Raw genomic sequence first — 24,420 nt, 5'->3', positions numbered from 1 at the left:
ATCTCACAACAAATTGTGACACTTGCTGTTACTGTTTTTTGGCATATCGAATACATAACAGGTAGCTTGCCAGGCTTTGCCGGGCGGATGAGATACTCTCAGTAGTTTGCTGGGCTCTCCGAGAGGGACGGAGGAATCGAACTCGGGTCAGCTGCATGCAAGGCAAATACCCTATCCACATAGAAAATAATATAGGGGTTCTGAAGACTTTATTGAATTCATTCCTGGAGGAGAGTAGCTTGTCAGTGTCCATATCACTATATCCTTTAAAGAAAAGCATTTACAATGAGTTTTGCTCATGTCTCAGCATAGGAAGCATCAGCACATGTAAAATCAACTCTCAATGGACTGAAGTATTTAAGTTGTTCACACATAACACTAATTAGGGACCTTGGGGCAGATTAGAACTGTTCTTACATTTTCTGTATGGAATCAGATATCCCACATAAAACACATAGAATAAATGTGTTCTTTGTGGAATAAGTATTTCCCCCAATCATGTATATGTTAAAATTACCTTAGTAATTAGGATAATTAGTAGAAAGTTTTCCATCTAGAGACCATAACTATAGCCTATCCTCTATAGGCTGAAGAAGTTTCAGAGTACATTATTCCTAAACTCATTTCCAACTATTTCTCTGTCTTTCTTATTGGGTGCTCACATTCTGTCTGTTAGATGATTTCTTGTATTACTTTAGTTTCATTCACTGGAGATGCCACTATTTTCTTATTCCAGAAATTTGTTCACCCTGCAGCCTTTGTCTTGTTATTTCCCTAACAATATTAATTCATGTTTAAAATAAGTAGAAGTCCTCAAAAGTTTGCTACCAATTCTCATTCAAAACTAATCATTCTCATTCAAATATTTTTTACCACTTTAAAGTAATTTTTATTGGACTGTCTAATGCTAATTAATCTTTAACTTATTAAATGATTTTTGCTCACAATAGGGAAAATAACTTTAAACACTTAAATTAAGAAATCAAATTATGAGAGATAACTAATTATTTATCTCCTTAAGAAATCAGTATTTTCCTTGAAGAGGGAGTGGAGATTGCTAGAAAAGTGGTGAATGTGAGAAAAATTAGACAATTACCTGACATTCATTTTGGGAGAAGGTACGGAAAACATATATTTTTGAGAATAGAGTACAGACATTCCATATCTTACAGAAATATTTTATTTTCTTTTTTGAAAAAATACGTTAACACTTTTTCTCTTTACTTTTTGTTTGGTTTTTATTTGGGGGCCACAACTGATGATACTCAGGGGTTAGTCCTGGTTATGATCTCTTCTGGCAGTGCTTGGGGGAACCATATGGGAATCAAACTTAGGTCAGCCGTGTGCAAGGCAAGCACCCTACCCACTGTAGTAGTATTGCTCTTCACCCAGCCCTACTCTTGACGTCTTAAAAGTGTTTTCTCTATACACTTTCAGTGAATGATTTTTCAAAATCAAGAGAAGTCACTTGGGGTGGGTACAAAACAAGGAGTGTAGAGGGATTAACGATCTTTTAAAAATATTTATCATTTCATAAAAATACTTTTTGAATAAGGTATAAAAAATTGTTTCCTTTGGTGGGGGTGGTGGTGGGGTTTGGACCACACTCGGTTTTGGCTGTTCTTTGCTCTGGACTCAGGGTTTATTCCTGGTGGTCTGGTGATGCTCAGGGGACTATGTGATACCAGGGATCAAATTAGGGTCAATTGTATGCAAGGTAAAAGCTTTTCAACACCTTTACTATCTCTTCAGCAAATTTTGATCCAATTTTTGGTTTAATTTTTTTTTGTTTTCAATTTTTGGTTTGACTTTTAAGGTTTGTTTGGAAAGGTTTCTGTGCCATGTTTTTTTGTTGAAAAGTTATGATATCCAAGATATTGAGCAAGAAAATTCTCGTACAATTTGTGTCTTGACCTTATAGAGTCTTATGAGGTATCCTTTTTTGGGGAGGTGGTGAAAAGTAGAAGGGGGGAATTCTATCTCTGCTGGGGCACTATGTATTGCCAGAGATCAAACCTAAACTTCCACATGCTTTGTCTATGCTTCAAACCTCTCTGTCATCTTCCCATTCTCTATAAATTATGATTTCAATTCAGTGTTAAGGCTCAAAGTGTTTTTCACTCATCAGATATAGTATAGTAGAGGATTATAAAAATAAATACTCTTTAAACCTTCTTTCAAATAACTGTCACTGTCCTCCCGTTGTTTATCGATTTGCTCAAGAGGGCCGAGTAATATTGTGAGATATGCCAAAATATAGAGAGAGCAGAATAAAATTACTGTGCTGTTTTTTCACTTTTTACTATGTATTATATTTGGCAATTTTATGCATTAGCGTCATTTTGAAGTTAATAGAAGATGACCCCCAGTTGGACCAAATCTAAGTGATCTAAAGAGAGATGTGTAGTGGACCTACTCTTAAGATGTCATCATTTTCTCTTGATACCTGAATCCTGGAAAAAAAATTTTGAATCCAATATAGATTCAGAGGGAACATCAGACCTACCAAAACTGTAAAATTAGGATGTTTTATTTCAAATAAAGAGTAATGAATTGCTTTGAGGGAGAGGTTTCCAACTGGAGGCCTGGGAGGCCTAGTGGTGATGCTTGATCAACGAACTGGGCCTTTGGTTTAAGGTAAGGGGCAGAGGATTCCCTGGAATCTCCCAGCCATGCTGGGGGGCTCCAGGACCATACTTGGCAGTGCTGAGGAGCCTGCAGAGCTGTTGCTAGTGACTCAGGGACCATGTGGTATTGGGTATCAGTTGTGAGTCAGAGGCATGCCAGGCATGCATACAGCTTAATTTTGCACTATCTTCCAGCTCCCCAAATGTGTATTTACTAGTAGTTATTCATTTATAGATACCAATCAAAATGATCTTTCATTTATATCTTTTATTTTTCCCTTAAAATGAGCATTTTTAGGGGCTAGTATAGATAAGATTTTCTTCCATAAAATAATGTCCTTATAATCTCATTTGATAAAATTAACATACAGGGTTATACACAACATATTGTTCTTATTTTTTTAAACATTTATAATGCAGCTTTTAAAAATTTAAATTGCACATATGGTTCACATTGTATTTATAGTGCTTATCTAGACCAAGTCTATGAAGATCACAAACCAAATTTCAACATTTTCATTATAACATTTGCAGGAAAATTAATTTTAATAATGTCCAATGTCTTATATGTCATATGTGTCCACATACATACATATATACACACATACTTTTAAATTTTACAGTCACATGTTTTCCATTGGTAGAGGCATTTAACCCTCCATGAAAATTCTATGGATCTCCTAAGATGTAGGAGATGCTTGCAGTTTACTCAATGATGGCCAATATAAGCCTTCAATTAAAAGAAAAATTTCATGTGTTTTCATGAAAATTGAATCAGTGCATCTTTATCAAAGACTTCACAGTAAGGGATCTTTCTGTAGTACCTTAGTAGTTATCATTGAAACACAAAAATGAGAAAGAGGTGTCGGAGCAAATTTCACTCCTATCCCGGTGCTTAGAGAGAAGACATTGTTGACTCTGATACTCAGGCATGCTGCTTCCTGCATTCTTGCTTCCTGCGCTCAGCAACCTCAGGATTCCTTTATCAGGTGGCCACCTTAGATCTACTCTAAGGTGTTTCTCAACCCCTTTGTGATCTTGTTTCCTTCCACCTTCTAGCCAACCCCATCCTATGAGTTGACTTTCCAGTGTCAAGCCATGGATATCAATTTAAGTGATTCTCAACTGTGTCCCCTGGCAGGGGTGGGACTGGGGGCATAACAGAAATCACATGTCCGGATTTACAAAACCTGTACTAGAGGTTTCTTGCCTTAAAGGACCTGCAGGAATATGAGTTACAAATGAAAAGTCACAGGGAAAGTTTCATTTCACGTTTTGACTTGGGTTAAATTCTGACTCCTGGGAACATAAATGAACTCCATACTTGGAGGAGAAGGAAGAATGGTGGTGAGGTAGCACCACATATAGCAGGTGCTGATTGTTTGCTTTCTAGAAGTTACAAACACATCACACTTGTTCTTTTCTAAATGCACTATTATTTATTTATGCAACTGTTATTGACTCCTATGTTGTATGTCTTAGATTAAAACTGGATTCATTATATAATTGGATGCCAAATATAATATGGCTCCCACAAAATGGTTCCATCTTTGTCACAGTTCTAGTCATGATGTTTAAAAATTACCAACTCTACAAATTTAAAGCCTGACTTAACAGAAAACAGGCTGGGTTCTAATCCCATTTTATAATCAATAGGAATATAAATAAAAACTATACATTGATTATTTGAGGGATTTTATAAAGAACTTTTATAAAATAATGAATTTTATGTTAACATGCATGTTAAATTCAGTTAATATAGAGCTAAATTCAATTATGCCATTCTAAAGACTAGAACCAAAGTGGAAGAATTTATCCTTTTATTTCATTATATTCTCTACATTTAGTAGAATTAAAATTTCCTTTGAAATTAACATTTTGTTCTAATTTTTGTTGTTCAGTATCACTCTTTTACCATTCTTACCAATTATTTCTCGATTAAAATACTATACCTAAATTATCTCACAGAACAGCACTGAGAATTAGTGCTAGTCAACAGAAATGTAATTTTAAAATATGTGTAGCTTAACTTTTTCTGGTTCTTCCAATTAATAAATATTGGACAAAATTTTAACTGTGAGATACACACTTACAAAGTTGTTCAAGATTAGATTCAGTCATACAATGTTCCATCACCTGTCCCTTCACCAGAGTATATTTCCCTCCACCAATGCCCCCAGTTTCCCTCCTGCCCCTCCTCCATGTCACCTACACTGTGGCAGACACGTTTCTCCTTCCTTCCTTCCTTCCTTCCTTCCTTCCTTCCTTCCTTCCTTCCTTCCTTCCTTCCTTCCTCCCTCCCTCCCTCCCTCCCTCCCTCCCTTTCTCCCTCCCTCCCTCCCTCCCTCCCTCCCTCCTTTCTCCTCTCTCTCTCTCTCTCTCTCTCTCTCTCTCTCTTCCCCTTCCCCCTTTGGGCATTATGGTTTTAATACAGATACTGAAAGATAGCCATGTCTGTTGCTTTACCTACACTCAGTTTTTGTCCAGATTGATCATTTCTGACTGTCTTTGGCATAGTGGTCCCTTCTCTATCCTAGTTGACTTCTATATTGGGAAATTTTATATTCGTTAACTTTATGTACATGCTTCAAATAAGATATGTATTTTACACTTACATAATATCTAAATTCAGGTTAATTATAATAAAATTATGTTTTATAATTATATTAAAATATATATGTTGCCAAATGTAGTAATGACTAATGATATAGATCACATGGGTTGATATTATAAGTTATTTTCTATTGAAAATAGCCTTTTTATGAATTTCACAATCATCAAGACAGCAATATATAGATAGCTGAAATTATTTTATCTTAAACTTGATATAAGTACATCTCCTACTAGTAATGAATTAGACATTATTATCTAATGAATTAGAAATTTGAAAAAAATATGGGGGTAGTCTCCCTCTAAATCTATAACATGATTACTTTGAAAACTCAATTTTCTCTATATAATAAACAGAAACTAAATCCAAATGCATAATTTTTCTTACCTTCAATAATGATGAAAACAGCATATAATGAAAAAAATTACTTTTAAAATATCTATAAGTGAAAGCTATTTTTAAATGCATAATGAAAATATTTTATAAGAAGTTATAAGAAGCTGATTACAGCTACTTTATATCATATGACCAGTAAAATATCATCAAAATATATTTTACATTTAAAATTTTATTACTCTGTATGTTGGATCAATGTACCTAGATTTTGTAAAAGTAAAAACAAACATGAGTAAATTATGAACAACTGAGAAGATCTTGGAAAAAACTGATTTAATAACTGCATAATAAAGAACCATAACTTATGCTGATATGAGGATTTAAAATTAGAGAAAGATATGTTACAACCTTACTACTTATTGACAATTTTTTTATTTTCAGCAGTATTTTAATTTCTATCTGTATCCACCAACATGTTCTTATTAATAGTTAAGATGTGTGTTTCTCCAAAACAGGAAAAGTCAAACATAATTCTCCAGATTCCTGGTATATCCTCTCATTTGCCTCTAAAAAAAAGCAGTGCCTAGAATAATACTTTGATTTTAGTATTTTACTTTTTTTTAAATGAGTGCAGAACCTCTCATGAATTTATAAGCACAATAAAGTTTTGTTACCTGAAACATCTAGTATCTACATTCCTATAATGCTTTAGGTGCTTAAAGATGTTGGAAGACTGGATCTTGGGAAGTGGTTATTTTATAACAATGTAATCAACTATCATATCAAGATATTATGCAATTTTCAACCCCTCAACTGACACTTCTGCCTTTCTGTGATCAGTGATTCACTTTGCCATGCTTAGTACGGGTATAAGTGATACTGTTTATGAAAACACTTCAGGAAGGTGACCAGTAATAAGTTAAGAACGTAGTTGGGAGTCAGTGGGATAGAACAGTAGGTGAACATTTGCTTTTCATGCAGCCAACCTGGGTTTGATCCCCAGCACCACATATGGTCCCCTGAGTACCACCAGCAGTGATCCCTGAACACTGAAATGGGAGTAAACCTGAGTATTGCAGGGTATGGTCCTCAAAACAAGCAAAGAAGCAATCAAATACAGAGTTGGCAAGGGTTTGAAGATATAAGTTTTAAGAAAAAAATGCTAATTTGGATCTACAGTTGAGTAGTTGCATTGTCCAAGTCCATTATCGACAATCCCAAATTTAGTGTCAACAAAGTGACAGGATGGACTCATATTTTTCTTTTCCAAAATCCCCAAGATAAATATTTGCCTCATGCTTCTCTAAGGAAATAAGGAAAAAGACTATGTCTAGGTTTGATTTCTTACAGAAATCAAATTATATGCAAATTTTTAATTATGAATTTTTAGATTAAAATGAAAACATACTAAATGCAACTTTTCAATTTAAAATCAAATATTTTATTTTGATAAAATTAGTGTTAAATTTGATGTGTGAGCTTTGAAAAATATTTAACATTATCTCTTCTTATTACTGAAAAAATACTCAAAGACCTTCCAAGTTAGAAACATGTTAATTGATTTTATTGACATTCCAAACATTATGTGCACATTTAATGAATCAGCATCCATCATCCTCTTACAGATTAATTTTAAGAAAGTTATATAGATTGTAGTATAAGGCAACTATAACTAAAAGTTATTTTTAGGCACTAAAGCAGTGTAATCATAAGCATCTCATTTCTCTTACTAGCCTTTCCACTCCATTGATTTGAGCATATGAACCATAAAACCCCATCAATATCTACTTTATTGTGGTTTTCTTCTGCCTGGTCCACAATAAGCTGAGATAAAATATTTTCCATCATTACATTATGTTGGTTTGTGGATGCTGTTAGTTAAAGGATGACATAACAGCATGTTCATAAGCAGCGACACATGGAGCTTATGTTCCAAAGCTCCATTTCCAGGCCACAACATATGAATCTATGTTTTCTTTATTGATTGACAACTCAAGCCTCATTAACATTCCTATCTCAAAAAGTTAAAAGAGATTTACAGTTTTAAAATGTAATAGAACTCTAAAAGTAGATGGGGAGTACAAACTAAATAAATGCCCCACTCAAGCTTAGTCACTTCTAGGTGAAATATTTCAATAAGGGATGGGAAAAGTTTAGAAAGAAATAAATATGAAAACCAACTAAAGTTACTGGAATCTATTATACAGTAACATACTGGAGAGCCACCAGAGAACTTAGCTTTGTGACAGAAACTCCAGACACAGAAAATTAATAGAGCCTGTGGGGCATAAACTAGAAACTGCACAAGATATCAGAGAATATTAATCATAGCACTAGTGAGAAATTAATAAAGCTGATTAGAATTTTAGAAAATAGATATTGATAGTAATAAGACTGAGCTTTGAAATTATTTTTATTGATAATTTTATGGGATGATAACAAAAAGTAAAAGAATATTCTTGGATTAATAGAGTAACAATTGACCAGAACCCAACAATAGACCAAAACTGCATCCACCTTAAATACAAATTAAGTTATTACATGAAATTTACAATATAAAGATACAATTACTAAATTTATATTTAATTTTAAACTATTTTCATATAATAGCTCTATATTTTAGAATATTTTAAAAGGTCAATTTCATTGTCTATTTTGACTTTATATATAACTTAAACTTTGAATATACAATTATAATAGTATAACTAAATAAAATTAATTATTCACTAATCTACATTAAGCAATAAAACTAATCTATAATTCTTTTATACTGTACCTATGATATTATAATTATTATTGGTAACAAAAGGAATCTTTATTACATCATAACATTTTAAACAAAAAATTGGATAAGCAAATTCCATTACAACATTTCAATGATTAATTTTCTGGAAGGCATACCATACAAACAAACTGCAGAGCTATATTTTACAGATGAGAAATAAAGATAATGTCTCCAGAAAGTAAAATTGAGAAATACGTATAATATGAAATTATATTATATAAATGAAATAATAGTAGTTTAAGACTTTGTACCCATTTGGAAACATGATTATATAGTCACAGATTTCTTAGAAAGAAATGGTTTGTCATATGTTTGGAATGCTGGAGCTTGATGGATTAGTTTGACGTTTTCGTCATCCTTTTGCCACTTCCCCATCCACCACTGAGCTGTACAGGATTGTCACGAAATGATATACGTTCTTTCTTTGTTGGTCTGGTATTTGTAATCTTTGGTGCAAGCACTCCCTTAATTGAAAAACCTAGACAGTGATATTAAACGTATATTTTTATTGAACATGATGCAAATAAAATTACATTTTAAGTGCCAAATATGTTTGTCAACAACATATAGTTTAGAAGTCTAGGATCTTTAAGCTTTAAAAAGCATCTTCCCTGGATTTCTCTTTTGTTTCCATGGTAATATTTTAAACAAACAAATCCCCCAGAAATAACATAGATATAAAGTATATACAAGTATAATTCAAATGTCTCTGGTCTCTTAAGACTATGAGATAGCTTGGTTCTGAAATGCTTAAATGTGTTTATGTTTTCAGTGTTTATAATTGTTTAAATTTATAATTGTTTAAATTGGTAAAATTGATTTTAAAAATATTGTTATTCTCATCTCAGAAAAAAAAGCAAACAAGCCTTGTATAAAAGGAAAAACAGGTCCAAATGATATCACAGCTTGCCTTGCACACCTCTGACTTGGGTTCTATCTCCAGACCCTATATAGTTCCGAACTCTCCCGGAGTGATCTTTGAGCTCAAACTCAGGAGTAAGCCCTAGAGCCCTACTGGGTTTTGCTAAATAAAACAGCATTTTGTTTTTCGCACAAAAGGGAAAGCATGTCTATAAACCAAAAATAATATGAGGGTTCTGAAAAAAAAAATCAACATAGTTCTAACTTCAGGCAGGTCATAACCTTCTTGAGCCTTAGTTCTATAAATGGAAATAACGTGTGCATCACACAGTCCTGGAGTGGTTTGCCTTTCTGATTGTACTGCAGTGGTGCTAAGTTTTGTTAGTGTGTTTCCTAAACAGGTGGCATAGAATGGAAATAATTATAATTTATATGTAATAAATTACATGTTAACCATAGAAAACTAACAAAATTATTAGAAGTTAAAAACAAATAGTAGCTGCAGGACTGGGATGGTGGATTAGGAATGTGTAACTGCACACGACTCTGAGATGCTATATCAGGAATACTATTAAAAAATTATGATCATCTGCTTTAAATCTCCTGAGGATTAAAAAAAAGTGCACAGGGCTGTCTGTGGGGAAAGGTTTGAAAGCAGCAGCATGAGGAATTCCAGAGTTCCCTCTGTACTGGCTGGAGGCAAAGCTTCTGATCATATTACTCTATCCTGATTTTTTTGGCTTAAATAAGTTTACAAATACCTATTTCTTCTAGGTTAATACTTTTATAGCTCAAAATATTAAAAATATATATCCAAATAGAAGAGCTAGGCAGCGTTAGGCCATCTGTTAGACTTTGATGCCATTTAAAATTTGGTGTAATATGGTGGTGAATGTTGATTATATAATAGTTCATTTCATATTTAATATTTCTTTAAAAATACTTGCTGCTTTATTTTTAGCATCAGAACAGAAATAAAGAAAACACTAAAAATAATTAGTGAACCTTCATAAAGGGGAGTGTATTTTCCTTTTAATTGTCTTTCCAAGAGAATATGACTGAAAATCAAGGTAATAAACTACAACTGGCTCTTTTAAGAAAGGATGTACTAGGCATAGATATTAAGATCTATGGCTTATAGGCATAATTCTATAATGGTGTTAGAGCACAGCTCAGAGTTTAGAGAGCCTCACAGCTGGTACCCAGGAAGCAACCCTCAGCAGATTAACTACTGAAAAAGATGCCAAAATGGAGCTGGCTACCATGTGCAAGCCAGATTTATGCTCAGTCAAGCCACTTCCTTTGCTAAACTGCAGGACGTTTTAAGTCATCAGGAATATTACTTGTGCATGAATATTAAATGATTCCAATGATAAAATGGTGGCATAATATGTCTTTAAACATAGGATTTTTTTCTCAAATGACAAAATGGAATTGTTCATTCTATCATAAAACAAAGAATAATGGTACAGGACACCCTCATCTTGTTCAGAAATTTGAACATATATATATATGTATATATGATTGAAGCATAGATTGGAGGGAGCAAGAATGTATTTATAGGAGCACTGTGTGTAATTGCTGAGCCTTGGGTAGCAGGTGGTCTGAGAAATGCAGAGAAACTAGGATATAGAATTCAGCAATAATTTTTATTTAAGATTAAAAAATTTAAGGAAAGAATAAGAGGTGTCTATAAATGGCTAACACATTGTTCTAATGGAGAAAGCTAAGTTTCTTTTCATCTTACTCAAGGTAATAAGCAGAAATATATATTAAAAATTCAATTACATTATTCATTATTGGTTAATATTTTTGATTAAATGATGTTCATGATATAGAGATACATTATTTAATGCATTTTACAATCTTTTTAGTTATATATGGTATTTTCAGTGCAAAAGATTGAAATATTTAAGAATAATTTTACATACTCTATATATATTAAATATAAACAGAATCACCTAAAATATAGCTTTTCGATAGACCAAATCCTCATTCAAAATGAATTTCTGCATTATAAAGGAATTTTTGTATTGATTGTAATCTTGCTGCATGGTACACTATTTCCCTAATAATATTCTGTTGTCTTTATTATTTTTAAGTTGTTAATGGATCCTTAAGTTTTTCTCTCCTTATTCACAATTGAACCTTGTATTTAAAAGGCAGTTTGTAAGCTATTATTTAGTACATTCCTTCAGCAAAGAAAACTTAGTAAGCATATTGTGTGAGACTACAGGGGCTTTATAGCTATTTTGAAGTATATTTTTAGTAGAATAAAAATGCTGTAGGTAATTAGTGTTAAATTGAATAACCATTTACTACAACAGTTAAAACATTATTTTAGAATGACTAAAAGCTAGCATTTTGTTTTGCTATATATAAATGAACAATTTGAGCAACAATCGATTTTACTTATTTTATTGCATTCAGTGAGTCTTTTTGTTATATAAATTCTTGAGCAGCTAGATATATAGAAAATAAATTGAAATGAAACAACACATCTCTGAAGAAACCACATATTGCCATTCATTGCAAAGCTATTACTTTGCCCTATGATTACTCTATAAATGAAGAAATAAAATAAAGAAGCAATTTAATACAGTCAATGTATAATCATTCTAAAATTACTTACCCATGCATGTGAAAAATACAATAGCAAGAGAGTCTTGCCTCAAAAAATTGATACTAGAACTAGACCTACTGATGGGCTCCTGGAATTAAAAGATTATGACTAAAGGAACTTTAAAAAAATGTCTTTTGCCTGGACACACTACTGTTACAGATTTTATGTTTCTTAACAACCTCCTCTTGCATATTTTCAGGTGATCATACAAATCAAACTGCAGGTCTTATGTATATGCATGTATATGTATGTACATGTATATATATATGTGTGTGTGTGCCCAAATATGTCTTGATACGTCTATTTTTTGATAAGTTACTTTTTGCTACATAATCTGTGTTCTGCTAAAGATTTGTTCTGGTCCTTTAATTTTTTTTCTTGGTTAAATCTCTGGTTCTTTAACAAATGTCAAGGTCTATATATGCTATGTTTTGATAAGTAATTTAATATGTAAAATGCTTTGAATAACTCTCCTGGTATGTATAAAAAAAAGTACTTCATTAAAGCAGGTCAAAATAGAAATTCCTTAATATACAGTATACGTCATTGGATTTTCATTGATACACCCACCACTATGTGTACGGATATAGAAATTATTTTAAAGTCCTTCCCATATTGTATTGCTTAACAGCAGATACAGAATACGTACAGCATGGAGCAAAAAAATCTAGCATTTTAATGAAAGTGACCATAACAAATTTTTAGCAGCAAAGCGTTTACATCAATTTAAGTGCTGTAAATGAGTCAAGTTTGAGGTTGAGCTAGATATTACAGTGTGCAAATAAGAATCTCTTTTTAAGGCTATGTCCAACCTTGTGGAATAAAGATAATTTACATAGATTGACTACAACTTCATGTAGAACTTTCAAACCCTAAATCAAGTATGAAAGTAAAATAACAGCTTACATATATCATTTACATTTCTTCAATGGAAATAGTGATTTTTGTTTGTTTTAAAAATATTTTAAAACTTTTCAGTAAACAGAAGTGTTTCCCATTATTATTTAAAATTACCTTTTTGTACTTGCAATCCCAATTGGATGTGGCATTTACAGTTATTTTTCTTACCCAATATTAAAGCGATAATTAAAAATATGATTTACATTTGACAATCATAAAAATGAACAGTATTTATTATTTGTTGCTGAAATCACCATTTGTTACTTACTTTTTAAAAATTAAGATATGACTCATAATTTTTTTCTGTGCACATATTTTCATTCTGCTTTCTTTTTCCTATGAGCATAAATTCTAATGCAAATATAGAGTGAAAAATTTTATTTTAATAAATATTATATAAGATTTTGGTAGTCTGCCTATTTTCTGATCTTTTATAATACAAACCACATATATATACATATATATTTATATATGGTTTAGAATCTCTGAGGTCTTTTTATAACATGCAGGATTTTTTCCAGGTTTTTATTCTTAACATATACTGTGTTCCCTTCTTCTTAAAGATAATATGTGGTAGTGTTTGCATGGATAAGAATGTGGTACTTAAATTACTGTATTGCTTCTATATATTTTTGATACCTATATTAATATTGTAAACATCATTTTTGTTTTATAAAAAAACATTTTCTAAATTATTTTTAGCAGTTAATTCTGAATTTGTGCATGTAAATATTTTCAGAGCTAGATTTTCCTTCTGCAACATGGCCCCTTCAACTTATTGAAACTCTTCTTTAATATCTTTGTCAGAGAACTCTGATTATTGTTGTTTCTTGCTTTTCAAAAACAAGTAGTATATATTTAATATTTACATTTCTAAATTGATGAGGTTATGATAGGCATAATTTATCAAAGAGTTCAGAGAGAAATGGAATAATCTATAAGCTATCTATATACCTTTCTACAGCTAGTTCTAAAAATCATATAAGCCCTAATACTTTTATGATTTTGAGAAATATGCATTTGCAACATTCCCATTTTTAAATGTTCTCCTCAAGAGACTATTAATTTACAACCATGTGTTCATAAATCTAGCAATTAAATATTAATGGCACAAATAATGCCAAAACTTAAAAATATTTTTACCTTTAATTTGAATGCAAACTGCTTTGAGACAACTTCCATCAGTTATTACATATTTTTAACTTCTACTAATATTGTCTCAACCATCATTTTTACATGTTAGCTAATTTTGTCAAAATGAATGGCTAGAAAAAAACGTGCATTTTAACTAAAATCCTTTTGAATTCATATAAATTAAATTTTCAGAATCATTTGGGGTTTCTGAAATTTTAGTTTAAAATATTCCTTTTATTTACACATTAATTCAACCTGCATTTATTTAGTGTTTATTATTTAGTAGACACTGTTCTATTCTGCCCTTCAACAGAGCTTCCATGTCAATTTTCATCCGTGTGCCAAATAATATTAGTAACTCATACTGTACTTGCTTTCCATTTGACTCTATTCTCACAATTCCATCTTTACAATCCTCATATGGAACTTGTATAAAACAAATACTTATTTCCACATTCCCAGATAGTGAAGACTTGTGGATAGGTTTCCCAAAAATTTTTCATGGAAACTTTCATTATCCCTTTTCATGCTTATTAGTTCTTAGCAGGGAGACATTTGGCAACAATAAACATGACTAGCCTGAGGATTTATTATATTATTGCACTTCAGTTTCATTCATTTGACAAATGCATTTCACATTTGACCATACTCATTTATTTTTGCACCACATTAGCTAGTGTAAGAAATTGGTTTGAAAGCAGCAACAATAATGACAACAATAAAAGAGTAAAGTTTATTTAAGAAAAACGGGATAAGAACTCAAGTAAAATAGTTAGGAACATGAGCTTTATTTTTTTTTTTATCAGTAAAGCAAACAGTAGAGCCTGTCTTTAAAAATGTTAAATAAATGTGGTTAGATGTTTTGGTTTCTTCTCCTCCTCCTCTTTTTCTTCATATATATAATTATATATAACTTTACATATATACATACACATATATAAGGAATAAATGAAGCTGACATATGTACAACTAGTTTCTTCACACAAATACAGATGCAATTTGTCTATTTCTGGATAACATCACTGCTATTAAACTAACTACTGATTTAGATATGTATACATTATTCTGTGGTTACCAATGACTTACATTTAACTGTGCTTTAAATTATTGTTGACAGTTTCATTAATCTCTCTCAGATCTTGGAAATAGGTATTATCAGCTGTTAACTATTGTGTGCCTACCTCTTCTAGACTTTTAATATAAATATTTATTTGACAATTTCATATACCTTATAAACATATTTTGGTATAATATAATTTTGACTATCCAGTCTGGTTATGATAATACTACTGATGTTGGGTTAAGTGTTAGGTTTATTTAGTTGTCAAGTTTCAGGAATGAAAATTTCTCTTTTTCCTGAAACTTGACAAATCTTTTATCAGATATTTCCTGCCCCTAAACTTCAGATCAAGAGGAAAAAAATGACCACAATTAATGGTATAAAAAATAACAAAAAGAGTCTTAAGATGTAAGTTTTATAGCTAGATACAAAATCTTGCTGAACTATAATAATCATCATTCTGAGATGTTGCTCTAACTTCTTTTCTGACACATTACACTTTGGATAATAAACAAGGGGATAAACAAAGCCAGTTTTCATTAGAAACACAACGACAGTTTTACTTGGTCACAACTGTTTGCAAAATCGTATTTTTACTTGTTTCTATCTGGGGAAAAATATAATATCGAGAGTAGATAGGACATTTGAATGCAATTTTAACTAGGAAATATTTTGAAAAGTCCAAGCTACCAAATAGTGCTGAACGGATCTTGGTGTCACTGCTGCTCATGGGTCTGATACTTTAGCCAGTGCTGCTCATGCTGGGTGGTTATGGGAGCCACCAGGGCAGCCTGAGTTTTCAGTGGCATTACACAGTGGGTTGGGTTTAACATTGGGGCCCAGTATGCCAATCACGTGCAAGAGTCCTTTGAATGATCTCCTGGCGCCCCTGGTAGTCATACTTAAATTTTATTTACACAAATAAATTTTATGAAAATTGGTCTTTTATTAGAAAACTTCTTGTCACTAAGCCTCGACCACTCCCTTCCCTGTTCCAGAGCCACCAATACCCCCTAAAGGTGTTAAGGAGGGAATGATATGATGCTGGAGATTGAAGCCAGGTAGTTGCATTTACAAGGCATGTCCTTTACCACATGAGTCATATCCCTGGTTCAATTAGACAATTTGGAGAAAGAACATTCATCATTTAAAAGTGTGCCAGTAAATTAAAATCATCATCATTGTGCATATTTTTAACAATTTAATTTGAATTCACTGTCACTGTCATTGTCCTCCCGTTGTTCATCAATTTGCTCGAGCGGGCCCAGTAACATCTGCATTGTGACACTTGTTACTGTCTTTGGGATATTGAATACATCATGAGTAGCTTGCCAGGCTTTGCCATGTGGGCGAGATACTATCGGTAGCTTGCCAGGCTCTCCGAGATGGGCGGAGGAATCGAATCTGGGTCGGCCAGGTCGGCCGCATGCAAATCAAACGCCTCACCCGCTGTGCTATAGCTCATTTTTCCTTCAAAGTGATTATATTGCTCAGAGCAGCAATTCTACTAAGTATATTATATGCTCCTGCAGTTATTTTCTCATCACCCATTTGTGCCCCAATCCTCTGCTAAAATCAGTGTGCTCATATTGTTCTTAGAAATGTTACTTTAAAGAAGTAGGAAGGATTAAGTGTTCACTATGTCCCTAAGCTCTTATTTAATACTTGATATTCACTTTCTCTTTTAATCTTCATTAAAACTCCATAAGACACGAATCACCCTCCATTTAAAAATGAAGAAAATGAGGCAATACGGTTTAATTATTTTCCAAAGAGATGCTTATCTGACTTTGCATGCCTTGCACTGAAAGTACTATCCACTACGTAAAAAGAAGCCCATACAATAATAAATTAATAAAAATTACATTTAATAGTATCTGTATGTAAAGACATTAAAATATTCTATTTATATTCATATGTATCTGCCAATATGTGTGACTTCATAACCCTCAACATGATCATTTTAATTTAAGAATTATTTTCTCGTTTTTTTCTAGATTTTTTTAATAATTTACTTATGATACTATCTTTCTGTTTATCCTTTATAGCCTAGAAACTAGATGTTACCATAATGTCTGGTGTTACTCACTCTCCCATAATTGAATGAGTGTTAGTACAGTACATGAACACATATTTTGTGAAATAATATTAACAAGTAGTTTTATCTGTTAAGCTTTTTCTAAAATAGACATGAACCCTAGAAATTAGATTTTTTTCCAAGACAGCATTTGAAGAAAACTTACAAGAATTATGTAAATATCTACATTTTCTGAAGACCTGGCTCAAGCAGATCCAGTATGATAGTTACAGTTTGCAAGTTTAGAGAGGACTAAAACTCTACTCAAGAATATAGACAAGATTAAATAAAATTTTACTCATCTTTGCACAATTTAATCTGAGACAATAAAAATGAAATATAAAAGGTGCTTATATATTCACTAAGAAAATTATTGATTGATAATTTTAATGTTGGCAGAGCCTGGGAAGCTACCTGTGATGTATTCGATATGCCGAACACAGTAACAACAAAAGTCTCAAATGGAGATGTAACTGGGCCTGCTCGAGCAAATTGATGAACAACGGGAGGATAGTGACAACAATTTTAATGTAGTATTGGAGATCAATAGCAAGTAGTAAAGTTCCAAAGTAGTTAAAGCACCAGAAATCTTTGAGCCATAATAAGGGAAATTTTTTCCTTTTTGGGTCACAGCTGGGATGCACAGGGGTTACTCCTGGCTTTGCACTCAGGAATTATTCCTGGCGGTGGTCCGGGGACCATATAGGATGCTGGGAATTGAACCTGGGTTGCCCGTGTGCAAGGCAAACACTCTACTCGCTATACTATCGCTCTAGCCTCTAATAAGGGAAATTTTAAAAGAGATGCAAGTTAGTCGCAGGGTGGCAAGATTTGGAGAGAAACAAGATGACAAGATGGGGAGGTACTCAATGGTTAATATCTTGATGAAATCAGTAATGTTTATAAAAATTGGGGCTAGCAAAAGAGTAGTAAATAGGGTGAAATTGCCTTGCATGTGGGCTGACCTGGGATTTGATCCTGACACCACATATGGTTCCAAGCTCTTCCAGGAGTGGTCCTTGAGTAGAGAGGCAGGCTGAAGCCCTGACCAGAGCCAGTTGTGGCCCCAAGCAAGCAAAAAATAAAATAATCTATAAAAATATTTTTAACTATTAGTTGTGATGTTCTGATTTCTCATGCAATGTGGGCAAAATTAGAAAGTTAAATTCTCCATGTATGCCTATGTATTGCTGGTCCCTATTTTATAGTGGCACTATGTAACATTATTAATTTGTATTAATAATATAATCATTAATAATTATATGCTATGATTAATAATTCTATTAAAATTATTATATACAATTATATTGCATGGCAGAGTCTGGCAAGCTACCCATGGCATATTCGATATGCCAAAAAACAGTAACAATAACGGGTCTCATTCCCTGACCCTGAAAGAGCCTCCAATTCGGCAGTTTCATTGGAAAAGACGAGTAAAAAGAGGCTGCTAAAATCTAAGGGCTGGGATGAATGGAAATGTTACTGGCACCCGCTAGAGTAAATCAATGAACAATGAGATGACAATGTTACAGTGATACAGTGATTAATTTATAATCATGTACAAGTCACGTGTTAACTTGTAACCAAACTTAACATGTTTCAATATACAATACTAAATAATTATAGCTTTTCTCTTTAAAAATGAGAAAATATGATGAGATTGATATTTTCCTGGTGGCAGGTGACAATATCTTCATTTATTATAGTGAAAGAGACTCTTCAGTAGTTTGAAACAAGAACTTGTCCATTCACAGAGCTACAATTCCCTGAAAGATATTGGGGCTCATAGTTTTGAGAACACTGCAGGGCCTCACATGGGCAGTAAATTTAGATTTTTCTTTAAAATAGTAACTGAGTTACTTAGACTGTGGTCTACTAAAGATAAATTTCAACAGACTATGCCTCAGCATGAGTGACTCACTTAATTGTAGAGGAGTTTTTCTGGAAACTATATTATCTCACCCAATCCATTTTTCTGAATAAGCTATGAAGAGACAGTTGATAACCATAGATGTAGGTCTTTCTGCTTTACAAATTAAACTGCAGTTAATTATCATATTTTTGCATAGAACTTACTGCTTTCATATAGGTAAAAAAAACCCCACAAAGCTATTCTATTATGCTTATATATTTGAAATGAAGCTTGCCTTGTACACATCCAATCTTACTTCAATCCCTGGTACCACATATGGTCGCCTGTACACAGCAAGTGTGACTGCTGAGCATAACCCTGGATTAAGTCCTGAGGACATTGAATGAGACCAAACAACAAAAAATATCTATGTTAAAATCAAAAAATAAAAATTATATTGGGAAACGTTAATATCAACTATTTATAATAAAATATCATTAAACTAAATTTTGTGAGCATATTGTTTCATAACTACTTCTAGCTTTTTAATTTTATATAATAGTTATCATCTTTAATATGTAATGAAATTTTCTATCTTGGAAACATTTTAAGGAAAACATAAGATATATTTTTATCATATATGTTGAATGAGATGGTAAAAAAATTAGAGAAATTTTAAATGTTTGAAATCAGAGTAATTTAAAAATATCCTGAAATAAAGAAAATTTTCAGTTACAAACATAATTTTCATATTATTAAACATTAGAAAATAGCTTTATTTTATATTTTAATCAGGAATTTGCCATATGAAAAATTTTATGATTTTAGTTTCAGAAAATGATGCACATACCAATATTACACATTCTTTCTTATTGTATTAAAAATGCAATTGGTATATTAATCATCTCTTGCCTCTTCACAATTCCAGTTTAAGATACACTATAATAATAAAGCTATTTTATTATTTCATTGGTATTGGTTCTTTTTCCAGTTCAAAACATAAATTTATAGGATGGGAGTTGCCTATAAAATATAGCAAAGGAAAATAATTCTTGTCATTTTCATGATAAATTGAGATTTTATATTTTTCATTTTTTTCTCAACTGTGAAAAAATGGTCACAGAATTTATTGCAAACACATTTTCTAAGCTGATATTCTGAGATGCTGAGAGTAAAATATTAAGAGGTCATTATTTGAGGCAAGCTGAAAATAAATTTCTTTCTCTCTGTGGCATTTGGACCATTCTTGGGGGCTATTTTTAGTGCAGTGCAGGGTTTGGGGGTGCTAATCCAGGTAATACTCAGGTATACATAATCCACTCCCATATGCAAAACTTGTGCTCCAGCTCATTGTCTTGACCACGTGAGTCTCTTTTAAATAGGAGAGTACTGACTCCCATTTAATTTAATAAATATATTCATATAGACACCGAAAATTCATTTGTATGTGTAATAATTTCATAGAGAAGAAAAATTCAGTGCAAAAATACATGCAAGCTATTAATTTACTGTATATTCAGAAGGGAAATAAGGAATTCTAGTAGTGTTTCTCTTTTAAAATATTAACATGTTAAACTTTCTCAGTAGGGTGCAGAAGTGTCCAGGGGCCAGAAAAGGTTTCGTTGTCATTTCTGGTTAGAGGATCTTGGTAAGCTAGCTCTTGTGAGCATGAGAACCTCTGATGCAGCTTACTTGAACCACAGGATCCAGGGCAAGATTCATCTGCAAACTTGCAGCTTTGAACTAGTGATAACCTATGTTAGTTTCTCCTAACAGGGCCTGTTCTCACTGTCTACTTATGCTGCTGATTGATCATCCATCACTGCTCCCCATTCTGTAGTGTGGGTGAATTACCTATTTTTTGACTAATAATTCCAAAGAAACTCTGCTCTGTTCACACAGGGAATATTTCTGGCTACCTCATGAATGAGCCATTTTGAACTTTTTATATAGTTAACCTGGACTGGAGCGATAGCACAGTGGTAGGGCGTTTGCCTTGCATGCAGCCAATATGGCTGACCCGAGTTCGATCCCTCCGCCCCTCTCGGAGAGCCCAGCAAGCTACCTAGATAGAGTACCTCGCCCGCAAGGCAGAGCCTGGCAATCTACCCGTGACGTATTAGATATGCCAAACACAGTAACAACAAAGTCTCCAATGGAGACGTTACTGGGCCTGCTCGAGCAAATTGATGAACAACGGGAGGACCGTGACCGTGATATAGTTACCTAATTGACTATATTTCTGGGATTTCTATTTTTTTCTATTGATCTTTTCACCTTTTTATTTTGTTTTGTGCCAGTATTTTAAATCTGTTTCCTTATAGTAAATCTTGAAGTTGGATATGTCAGTTACATAATTTTTATTTTTCCCTCTCAACGCAGAATTAGCAATTCTAGTTCATTTGTCTTCCAAAGCTGTATTTTATTTTTAACTGTATCTTCTTATTGACCTGTAGAGTGCTTTGCACATTATAGGCATGTATAGGCAGATGTGTGTGGTTTTTATAATCACCTACAGGTATATGCATATTATTTAAACCATGAGTCTATCCATTATAGGATTATACATGGATACTATGTATATATATATAAATATATATATATACACACACATATATATACTGCAATTAGACAGCAAAACCATTCATATTGTGTGTGTATTTATGTACTGATATACATAAATATATGATGTGCTAATAATTCTTGATTTATAAATTCAAAATTGTATTGAATGATGTATGCTTACTTCTTTTGGAATAAACCATAATATTTTTATTCTTTTGCCTTACCAGGAGTCAAACTTAAGATTTTACACATGCAAGACAAGAGCTCTTGTTTTCAGCTACATCTTCGATCCTGTGTCAGTAATCTTTGGAATCTACTTTTGCTTTAGATACCGCATTTACTCTCATCCTGTTTAGACTATTTAAATTTTAAGAAAAAAATTGGTCCACATATGGGTTGTTCAATCATTTCTCCTGGATCTCTGCTTAGGGATCACTACTGATGATCCTTTGGGACCACTGCTGGTATCAAAACTGGGTCTGCTATGTGTAAGATAAGGACCTTCCCATTCCCTGTTTATAGTATTGGGTATTAAAATCTAGTCAACTATTTACTTGTGCTTTTGATTACAAAAATTACATTTTAATAGAGTTTTACAATATATAGGGCTGGAGTGATAACACAACATACGTATGTTGGGAGTTTGCCTTGCACACGGCCGACCTAGGTTCGATTCCTTTGTCCCTCTCGGAGAGCCCGGAAAGCTACCAAGAGTATCCCGCCTGCATGGCAGAGCCTGGCAAGCTACCTGTGGCGTATTCAATATGCCAAGAACAGTAACAACAAGTCTCACAATGAAGACGTTACTAGTGCCCACTCGAGCAAATCAATGAACAATGGGAAGACAGTGCTACAGTGCTACAGTGCTTACAATATATTGGAGGAGAGTACAATGGATTCTAAAATAGTACTATTCTTAGAAATCTTCGATAGCAGTATATTATTGTTAGGAAAATCCAATTCTTCTACTTAAAATACTGATATAATTTTTTAAAAATTTATTTATTTATTGAATCACTGTGGGAAAAGTTACAAAGCTTTCAGGTTTAGGTCTTGGTCATGCAAATATCAAACACATTTCCCTTTACCAATACTTATTTTTCACCACGAAGAACCCCAATAAACCCCCACCACCCCAACCCTCCCAATGCCTGTGAGGCAGATGAATTCTAGTTAACACTCTATCTACTTTGACTAGATTCATTGTTTCAATAAAAGATGCACCATAATTATTTAGAGTTTACTCTCCTAAATCAGACATGCTGAAAAAGCATTCTGAAATGATTTGCTTTCTACAGCTGGGTTAAAGAAGAATACTGATATAATTTTTAACCAAACAGTGCCATTAGAATGTTGAAGCTCTGTTATTGATTAATTCTTTAATTTCTCTTCAGCAATGTTTGGGAACCTTCAGGCCACTCCTAGTGATACTTAGCCTGGAGGTGTGTGGGGGACGAATCAGCGTTTTGTGTTCAACACAGCCACTAAGTCCATCCTGGAAAAATGCTCTGATCTAAACAGGCTCCTCAATGTTTTACAAATATATATATACAAATCTTACCCTTTGTTATGGTTTAAATAGACTTTTTCTTTTTTGCTACTTCTTCCCTTGCTTAAATCCTGAATGGCATTGTATGCACAAATAGAAGACACTGCCTCCAAAATCCTTCCTCACTTCCTTCCACCACAAAAGTTGTTTTACTTCTGAAAAATACTTTTTTTCAATATTTAGAAAATGCACTACCATATTAAAAGAGTTTATCTTTCATGACAACTTAGACCTGCTCAAAGAAGTTGACTTCAGGCGAGTCTGCATTCTACAGCAGTACTGTGGATTTTCAATTTCTGGATATCTTTGAAAGCGGAGTGTGTTCTGGGAAATGCAGAGATGATTAGAAGGGAGGCAAGTGGAAACCAAATGCCAATGTACAGTGAGTCGTGATCTTTCAACAAATGCCTCATGAACGAATGAATGTACAAAAGCTATGTTATATTCTACTTTTATCCACTAAATTATATTTTAGTCCTTGGGAAAATAAAAGACCATTATGTTTTTGTTTCTGCTTTTTTGGCTATACCGGGTAGTGTTCACTGCTTACTCATGATTCTTCTCTATGCCACTGTGTTTGGAATAAGAAAATAAATGTTAAAGTTGCCAAGTTTTTTTCTTTACCAAATGTGAAATTAAATAAAATTACTGATTCTTATTTAAATTGGTGATAAAACAAAGATAATCATTATTAGAAAAGGTAATTAAAACTTATGTGGTCTGGGCACCAAATAAAGGGTGTTTGGAGGATCCTCCCAGGAGGGGAGATGCATGTCGAAAGTAGACTATGGACTGAACATGTTTGCCACTCAATGCCTCTTTTGCAGACCACAACACCCAAAAGGAGAGAGAGAACACAGGGGATTGCCCTGCCACAGAGACGGGGGGATGGGGGGATGGGGGTGGGAGGGATATTATCCATGGTGGTGGAAAATGGGCACTGGTGGAGGGATGGGTATCTGATCATTGTATAATTGAAACCAAAGCACAAAAAATTGTAAATCTACAACTTTAAAAAAATAAAATAAAATAAAGGGAAAAAAAAAAAAAAAAAAAAAAAAAAAAAAAAAAAAAAACTTATGTGGTCTTAATATAGCATTAAATAGGTAATAATATGTTTTTAATTTAGGTACTAAATGAGAAATTTGATAAATCATAATGATTAAACAAAATAAAATATTTTGTCTAAGTTTTGCCTAAATTGGGGCTGGAGCAATAGGGGCAATAGGCAGGTAGGACACTTACCTTGCACGCCACCAACCCAGGTTTGATCCCTGGCACCCCATATGGTCTCCTGAGCACTTCCAGGAGTGTTCCCTGAGTGCAGAGCAAGTAATTAGTCATAAGAACTGCTGTGTTTGGCCCCCAAACAAACAAACAAACAAATAAATTATTATTTGAATAAGTAGATCTACTGGAATTTTCCATAAAACAAATGAC

At 33.0% G+C, this 24,420-nt stretch overlaps 1 protein-coding gene across 1 annotated transcript in view; it reads right to left on the bottom strand.

Annotated features, from left to right (window-relative positions):
• Positions 1–8,347: 8,347 nt before the first annotated feature.
• LRRIQ1 (leucine rich repeats and IQ motif containing 1) overlaps positions 8,348–24,420 on the bottom strand; it is a 246,312-nt gene continuing 230,239 nt past the window's right edge. Inside the window, exon 27 of the mRNA XM_056116978.1 lies at positions 8,348–8,837. Coding sequence (XP_055972953.1) covers positions 8,695–8,837 — 143 coding nt within the window. The 3' untranslated portion in view covers positions 8,348–8,694. The remainder of the gene's footprint in view (positions 8,838–24,420) is intronic.

This window comes from Sorex fumeus, unplaced genomic scaffold (assembly GCF_029834395.1).
Source record: "Sorex fumeus unplaced genomic scaffold, SorFum_2.1 ptg000003l, whole genome shotgun sequence".
NCBI lineage: Eukaryota > Metazoa > Chordata > Mammalia > Eulipotyphla > Soricidae > Sorex > Sorex fumeus.
This window is presented reverse-complemented; position numbering and strand designations above follow the sequence as displayed.